At 37.0% G+C, this 9,183-nt stretch overlaps 1 protein-coding gene across 1 annotated transcript; it reads right to left on the reverse strand.

Annotated features, from left to right (window-relative positions):
• Positions 1-791: 791 nt before the first annotated feature.
• LOC124620135 (general transcription factor II-I repeat domain-containing protein 2-like) lies at positions 792-1,418 on the reverse strand. The gene has a single exon (XM_047146806.1). The coding sequence runs from the start codon at positions 1,416-1,418 to the stop codon at positions 792-794; it is 627 nt and encodes a 208-aa protein (XP_047002762.1).
• Between the last annotated feature and the right edge of the window lie 7,765 nt (positions 1,419-9,183).

Raw genomic sequence — 9,183 nt, forward strand, 5'->3', positions numbered from 1 at the left:
TCTGGTAGACCGATTATATTACACCAGGGGTAGGCAACCTTTTGAGTTGGAAGAGTCAGAAATAACAATTTATAAAATTTCGAAGTTTTTAAAGAGCGACAAAAATTTTTCTTGCCAACAATAAATAGTACTTGCATAATTAAAGTTTTTTGACGAAAAAAACTAATCTATTCATTCATAAGAAAAATATATGTTTATTCATATACTATAAGTAGTTTTTTTCACAACGAATTAGGTAATGTATATATGGTATTATTACATAAACATTTATTATTGAAGTAAAATATTAAAACAATTAAACGTTCACTTACAACACTAACTTGTGCTTCAATAACAAACAATTGAGTAAACAAATTCAATGGGAGCGATGGCTTTGCCTGGTTATTCAAGTAAAAATTTGAACTTTACTAAACAATGTAACGTGTACTTAAAAATGAAAAAAAAAACGATAACATACATTCGAGCAAACAAATTCAATGGGATCGTTGGCTTTGCATGATCTTACAAAATTTGGATAAATTTGGCTCATAACTTGTTGTTTTAAGTTTCAAGCACGACTCTAAATTTTCATTCGTTAGTTGGTTCCTTACTTTACTTTCAATTATATTCATGCAAGAGAACGCTTGCTCACATGAATATGTTGATACGAAGATAGTCACCACTCCACATGCCAGCTTCTTCACCTCACTGTAACAATCTGGAAGACTATTCCATGCGTTGGATATAACTGCCTCAACTCGCGGCTTTTTTTTTAAAGCTGTCCACTTTTGTTGTCTTATGTGACTGCATTTCTAGACTTCCAACTCTTCGAATTTGCTTTTCAACTCTGTGAATTTTCCACTCCACAAAGCTTTACTTTTTAAATCGATCAATTGCATTGCTAGAGATCCACTATCAACTCCAAATGGTTCGATTTGGATTTCGTTACTATTTGTGTTGACAGGATTTACTATGAATGCTAGAGTGGAATTGTTGGCCTTGAATTGCTGAAATCTCTCAGCAAATTCATCTTTCAGTTTATTAATAACTGTGCTGAAGTAACTCGAGTGAACAGTTGTACTGGTTTTATCGCGATGTTGCTTTAGAAACTGAAAATGAAGTAATTTACCGCTCTGAATATCTTCTGCCAAAATAATTAATTTTTCTTCGAAACAAACCAGTTCTTCTACCAAAACATGGGCTGGGTTTCCCTTTCCTTGCAGTTTTAGATTCAGCTCATTTAATTTCGTCGTCGTATCCACCATAAAGCAAAATTTTTGCAGCCATTCTCTGTTCTCTAATTCAGGGTGATTAATGCCTTTTCCATTGAGGAATTTATTTACTTCATTGAAGCACAAAGTAAAACGTCTCAACATCTTATCCTTGGAAAGCCATCGCACTTTATTGTGAAGGAGGAGGTCGGAATACTGAGTCTCCATTTCGTTTAAGAGTTCTTTAAACTGACGATGGTAGAGTGTTTTTGACAGGATACTGTTAACAATCTTGATTACCAAATTCATGACCTCAACTATTTCGGCCGGAAATGATTGCGCACAAAGCGCTTTTTGTTGTATTATGCAGTGAAACGTAAGAATTTCGTGGTTTATTTTGCTCTGAAGAATCGTTGTTGTCCCTTTATTTTTTCCTGTCATACTTCTGGCTCCATCAGTCGCTATTGAAACGATTTTATTTGAATCGATCTTATTATCGTCGAGGCATTTCTGCACAACACTCGCTATGTCTTCCCCTCTAGTTTGGCCAAGAGCGGTAGGAATCCTAGAAGTTCTTGTTCGGATCATGGGAAGACATATACCTCACAAAAAGTGCAACTTGTGCCGTGTCTTTTATATCGCAAGACTCAGCGATAGCAAGCGATAAGGCAGAAGCCAGTTGAATGTCTTCCACCTGCAAATGTGTTACATTTGAAGACATTTTAGTCATTCTATCTTGTACTGTTTTAGCGGATAGTAGCAGATCTTTGATTTTTTTCAAGATTTCTGGTTTGTTCTTGAAATCACGAAATAGTTTTTCAGATGCACGTATGAAGGAATGTTTGACATACTCGCCATCTGTGAATGATTTGCCTTTTTATGCAATTTCTAGTGATTACTTGTAGATTGCATCCAGTTTCTTAACGTGGAACTTGATTGCTGTACTTGTTTCTGGAGCTGATCGACAGCTTTTTTTCGTTCTTCGCTAGCTGGATATTTACTAGCAAACTGTGTATGTTTTGTAGTGAAGTGTCTCTCTAAATTTGATTTCTTATTGTGTGCGAGTTTTTCGTGGCAAATAAGACAAGTCGGAAGGCCATCTGAGTTGCATATGAAAGCGAACGACTCCTTCCAATCCTGACTGAATTGTCGATGCTCTTTTCAGTTTTTTTTTAAGGTGCCATGTTTGCGGTGAAGCTGTGATAAAGAATTTTTAAAATCATTATTCAGGTATCCACAACAGCAAATGACAAGTTTTTTAATTATTTACTATGTCAACGTATACCTATGTAAATGCATACCAAAAGCTGGGCTTTAAAATATAACCTATCAAAAAACATTTTACGTCGGTATTTCCGAATTAAAAATACTTACCTTGATAGAAAAAATAATTCTCCAACACTTGAATTATTAAAATATATAATTCAGACACGAAACTCTGTTTGTCTCAATCTGTGGTTGCCTCCCGTGTGGGGTGATCGTCGACTGGCACAAACGGACTTGTCAGAACTCACAACTTGCTTATTGCGGTGCGACAGTGATGAGTCTCACGGGGGAGGGGTGCGGGGAAAAGCTAGAATAATGGGCTGATTGTGAGGGATAGAAATGGTGCCTAATCCTCGTTAATCGATTCAGAACGATTACAATTTTTTTTCTTATAAAATAAATAATATCTGCGTATGGAACTAAGGAGTCGCAGCTTCACATCCAAAGAGCCGCATGTGGTTCGCGAGCCGCAGGTTGCCGACCTAGGCATTACACGATTTGCGCGGGATATATCTGTCGCGAATCGCCAATAACAGATGGAACTCGAAGGAGACTGTTTTGTTGTAAAGTCGTTCACACAGACCAAGAAAAATTTTTGAAATAAATTATTAAATTACATACTTAGAGAGGAAGCTGATCGCCATATTAAAGAAAGATGCATTTTAAACGGAAAATACACTTACTTTTCTTTATGGCGTATTCACAGCCCGCTTGGTATGCTCAGTATTATCGAATTGACGCTTCGATCCAATAACAAGCAAATGCAACAATGCTCTGTGGAAGAGACATTACAGGCAGAGGCATTGTTTCGCCTGAAACCAATCTTACCAACTGACACTTGACACTTCACTCTTTTTTTCAAGTTATTGAACTGGTGCAAGTGATCCAGTCTTTTATCTCTGAAGGTGTGGTTATAGGAAGAGAACCACATTGTAACTTTTTATATCATAAGATGGCACTGTCTTGTATATGTGTATAATCAGTTTAAACAAAACTTTCTTAAACTTTGCATGTGACTTGATTATTTTTTATTATGGTAAAAGTAAAGATAGCTCAAGATATCTATAGCGCCCACTCCTTGAGGTTTTCTGTACCTGCAACTGCTTTAAGTACCCTACTGTTCTTATCAACGTACTTAGCACAAAGTGTTTTTTAGATCATCATGTCTGGAAGACGCTTAAGAGACAGAGACATATGGAGAAAATGGGAATCCGGCGCATCAAAAAGAAAAGGAAAGGGCGGGGCGATTATATCCAGCCAAACTATGAGTTCGAGTATCATTAAATTTCTTAAGAAAACTTCAGGTGTAACTGTTCCAGAGGCCTCCAATGAAGCTCTTATCCAAGTGTCTTTAGTTTCTAGAACAGAACAAGCTTCAGGGCCGGATGAATCTGTTACCCTTTCTGATACAGCGTCAGAGTTGGGTGATTTTGAGCCGAATAGAGTATCCAAATGTGATAATCAAGGGCAAACTGTTCGTAAAAGAGAGTCATTTATAAAATTAGATCTGGGAAAGTGGGTATTTCCAGTAACAGATTTGCAGTGTCCTGATTTAATTCAAAATGGTCCCCAACAAAACCTACGGAAACCTGATGAAAGTAGCCCCTAATGTGCAAATAAATATCATTTTACTAAATTTCATTTTACTAGAAAATTAAGTGACTGCGAAAAACAACATCGTAGATGGTTAGCTTACTCCATTTCTCAAGACAAAGGTTATTGCTTTCCACGTCGACTTTTTTCACATTTTCAGACACAACTGGTAAAAGAAGGATGTTGTGACTGGAAGGATGTTAGTAGGATATTGCAAAGGCATGAACAAAGTCAAGGACACATGGAGTGAGTGATTAGATGGACGGAATTCTGTAGAGGAATCAAATATGGAAGAACAATAATTAAAACAAACAAGAGACTGATTAGAGAATCACAAAATTATTGGTATAACTTGTTTGAAAGGTTTACAGATGTTATAAAATACTTCACTTCACACAATCTAGTGTTTAGAGGGCATCGAGAATCCCTTAACCTGAATGACAGCAGAAATGGTGGAAATTTTATAGATATATTTAAACTGTTATCCAAATATGATCTAACACTAAAAGAGCACTTGCAACATATTAACAAAAAGCAACTTTATCAGCATTATCTTAGCTACGACACAAAATGAATTAATTACATTAATGACCAAATCTGTTATCAATGAAGTTATAAACAGAGTTCGACAAGCAAAATATTGTGCCTTTATGCTCGATTGTACCAGAGATTTGAGCCATGTGGAGCAAATGTCAATAATATTAAGATTCTGTAATTTATCAACTGGAGTGGAGATAGAGGAACGTTTCGTTGGGATTATTGCTGTCGCAGAAACATCAGGAGAGTATTTAACAACTGCCATTTCGAAGGAACTAGAAAATAATGGCCTTGACATCCAAAACTGTCAGGACAGGGATGTGATAACAGTGCCAATATCGTTGGCATTAATAAAGATGTTAGAACAAGAATACCCAGCATTAATCCACAAGCTTTGTTCACGCCTTGCAGATGCCATTCTTGAAATTTGTTTCTGCTAGATGCTGCTAACACTTCTACAACAGCTAAAACGTTTTTCGGTTTCATCAATAAAGTTTATGTGCTTTTTACAAAATCAAGCAAGTGTTATGATCTCATAAAACCTAAACTGAAATTGACATTAAAACCACTGTCTGAAACACCATGGGAAAGTAGAATCAGAATTGTAAAAGCGATATTTCTGCAATTTGATGATATCATCGAAACTTTGAGTGACCTGAAAAATAGAACTGATCACTCCGAAAGTCTTAGCGACTGTGAAGCAGTCTTGAAAGAAATGCTAACTTTTGAGTTTATTGTTGCAATACACGTGTGATATGAGATTTTACTATGTGTCAACAATATAAGTAAACTATGGCAATTGGTTCAAGTGAACTTGAGAGTCGCTATTCATACTTTCCATACATTTCGTGACTGTATTTAAGAATTCCGTATTTGAAACAAGCGTTGTAGAAGCTCGATTGTTTGTAGAAAAAGGTAGTAGTTTAAAAAAGGAGAAATGTTTTTAAAATTCAATGAAGTGTTCCTTGGTATTTTCATGAAGTATGTTTTGTGTATATAGGATCTTGAAGTTCGTTATTTTCTCAGTTGTGACAAATCTGTATCCTAAAGAAATATACCGTTTCAAATGAAACTGTTTTCTTCAAACTTAATAATTTGCAACAGGTTATGGACCTAGGCTACGTGAAACTGAACAAAATGCAGTTCTTCCCAAGTCTGATTCAATTCAGTGTGTGCTGGTAGAAGCTATCTGTTGCTGAATCGAGCTGAACGGTAATAATATGGCTACAAACGCAGATTATAAAGTGATTATCGATAAACTCAAAAGGCCTGAAGATTGGGCAAAATGGAAATGGCATATCTCTATGGTACTCCGTTCATATGAACTGGAAGACGTTATTATCGGTACGTGCGAACCTGCGGTGCTGACTCGGGAACCAACAAGTGAACAGAGGGAAGCGTACACAGAATGGCAAAAGAATGACGCGAAAGCGGCAAGTTTGATAGCAAGTGCGCTAAGCAAAACAGTAGCTGAACTTGTATTGACGTGCAGAAACGCTAAGGAAATATTGGACAAACTACATGCGAGATTTTGTTTGTAGATTTAAATGATGAATTAGCGAAACATGAAGAGAATCGTTGCCTGAAAGAATATTAAATGGTCGAATTTAACTAGCTGGGAAAGGAATATGATAATTTTAAAGATCTCTGGGACACAATACCGGCTGAAAACCAGAATTTGAACTTATTTATTGAAAAACGTTGTGCTATTGAACTGCGTGAACAAAGTGCAACAGATGTAACTGCATTGGTTGCGTTTAACATACGAAAAAATATGTCAAAAGAGCGAGCAAAGCAAAAATTTCATGTAACAGATGTAAACAACTAGGACATTGGGCAGTGGAGTGTCCACAGAACCCTTGTGACTGCAATAACGAGCGGCAAGGAGAGAAGGTGAGTGAAAATGCTGTGTTTACTTCGTGTGCCATGGGTGCGTCTACTGTAAATTATATTGACGTTGATAAATGGTATTGTGATAGTGGTGCTACGAAGAATATCACCCCAAATAAACAATACTTCGTCTTGTACAGCAAATCTGATGTTCCTGAAGTGGTTTCATTAGGAAGACAAGGTAGTAACATGTATGCACTTGGTAAAGGCACAGTTTACATCGAAATAAGGTGAAACAACGAGTGGTATAGGGCCAGGTTGGAAAATGTTTTGTATGTGCCTGATGCAAGTGCTCATTTGTTCTCTGTCAGAGCAGCTGCAGGTAACGGCTACAGTATAACATTCGATTAATAAAGAGTTATGATTTTAAAAAATCAGTGGCGACATCGTCATGGCAGGCTATGTGGAAAATGGTCTGTACGTGTTGAATGTGCGTGTTATCAGACCAGAAAACAATGATCAAGTAAATATAGCGACATCTGAAACGCTGCAAGTGTACCATGAAAGATTCGGTCATGAAAATAAGCAACATATCAAGAACATTTTGAAGAAACTTAACATCAGTGTAGAAGGTTGAAATGATGAATTTTGTGACGGTTGCGCATTAGGAAAGATACATAAAATACCATTCAAACAACGAACAAACCGCTCCACAATTACTGGCGAATTAATTCATGCAGATCTCAACGGACCAATGAGTACAGAGTCGTTTGGAGGTGCTCGATATTATGTATGTTTTAAAGACGATTTCAGTAAATTTCGTCCAAATTTCTTTCTTAATCACAAACATGAAGTATACGATGTGCTTAAGCAGTTTTTAAATGAAGCACAAACCAGAGGACATGTTGTTAAACAATTTCGACGTGATGGAGGCAAGGAATTTAACAACAACATGATTAAGAAATTACTCATGGATAAAGGAAAAGAATTACTGACTTCTCCACCGTATATTCCTGAGCAAAACGGTGTGGCAGAACGTGAAAACAGAACAATTGCTGAAGCCGCACGTTCGATGCTAAACACAAGTAAGCTACCAAGAGGACTGTGGGCAGAAGCATGTAATACAGCAGTCTATAGTTTAAATCATACTGGAAGGTCTTCGGTTACAGACAAATTTCCGTATGAGCTGTGGTACAGTCGATTAGTGGGAAAACTTGACCATCTCATAACTTTTGGCGCAGGTTGCTATGTTCATATAAGCAAACAATTACGTTCAAAATTTGATGACAAGGCTGTTTTTGGACAACTCGTTGGGTATGTCAATGACAGAGATGGATTGTTGTCTGGGTTCCTTCCAAAAGGAAAGTTGTCTTGAGTCATGATATAAAATTTAAGCTAGAGATAGTGTGTAGCTCCCACAGTGATCACATTACCTTAGATATTCCTTGGCAGTCTGCTTCTGGAGGAAGTCAAAGTGAAGAAATCTTTAACGGACTTGAATCTGGAGGAAGTCAGGAACCAGATGTCAGTAACAAAAAATCAGCAGAATTCCTGAAAGCCAAAGCATCAGAATCTTCTAACGTAGATGAACTGGAGAACAGAAGACTACGAAGAAAACCAGCCTGGGTAGAAAGTGGTGAGTCCTTGATGTTTTCAAAACTTACTGCTGGCGAACAAAAAGATCCAAACTGTTTTTCTGATGTATTGCAGTCGAATGAGAAAGAAAATTGGATGCAAGCTATCAATGAAGAACTAGAATCACTAAAGAGAAACAATACTTGGGTGTTAGTTGAACGTCCTATGAATGCCAAAGTATTACAAAATTGTTGGGTTCTACGTCGAAAAGTTTCAGCTGATGGAAACACTCGCTTCAAAGCCCGATTAGTTGCTAAAGGATATATGCAGCAAGCAGGAATAGATTATGAAGATACATTTAGTCCTGTTTCACGTTATGACACCATTAGAGTTTTTCTAGCGGTAGCTGCTTCAAAAAAACTGGTGTTGAAACAATTTGATGTGAAGACGGCATTTTTTAATGGAATACTTGAAGATGAAATATACATGGAACAACCAGAAGACTTTGAAGATAGTACACATCGAGTATGTCTCCTGAAACGGAGTCTCTATGGACTAAAACAAGCACCAAGCTGCTGGCAATGAAAAAAGACTTTATGTTGCTATTTACGTTGATGACGGCCTAATTGTTGGCAGTGACGAGAAAGAAATAAGAGCATTTCTGAACACTTTACAATGTGAATCTGATATAACTAACATTGGGGACTCTTGACAGTTTTCTTGGCATAAAAATAAAACAAACTGAAAATGGAGCGATTATGATAAATCAAGAAAAGTACACGAAAGATATACTGGAAAGATTTCGAATGGCAGAATTTGACAGGAATTCAACTCCCATTGGATATCGAGAAAATGATCAGAATGAAACAGAAGCAATTCCGTCCTCCATTCCCTACAGCGAGGCAATTGGATGTCTTATGTATCTCTCAATAGCAACTCGTCCAGACGTAACTTTTGCAGTCAATAAAGGTGCTCGAGCTATGAGAAAACCAACTGCTTCAGATTGGAACCGAGTTAAACACATATTTCGGTATCTGAAAGGTACATTAAATTATGGCATTAGCTATGAAAATCTGAGAATTTACAGTGATGCTGATTTTGCTTTAGACAAACAGACAAGACGTTCAACAACTGGTATTGTGGCAAAGTACCACGGACAGGCAATATCATGGACAAGTCAGTAGCAGAAGGT

The sequence above is a fragment of the Schistocerca americana genome, chromosome 6 (genome assembly GCF_021461395.2).
Source record: "Schistocerca americana isolate TAMUIC-IGC-003095 chromosome 6, iqSchAmer2.1, whole genome shotgun sequence".
Lineage (NCBI taxonomy): Eukaryota > Metazoa > Arthropoda > Insecta > Orthoptera > Acrididae > Schistocerca > Schistocerca americana.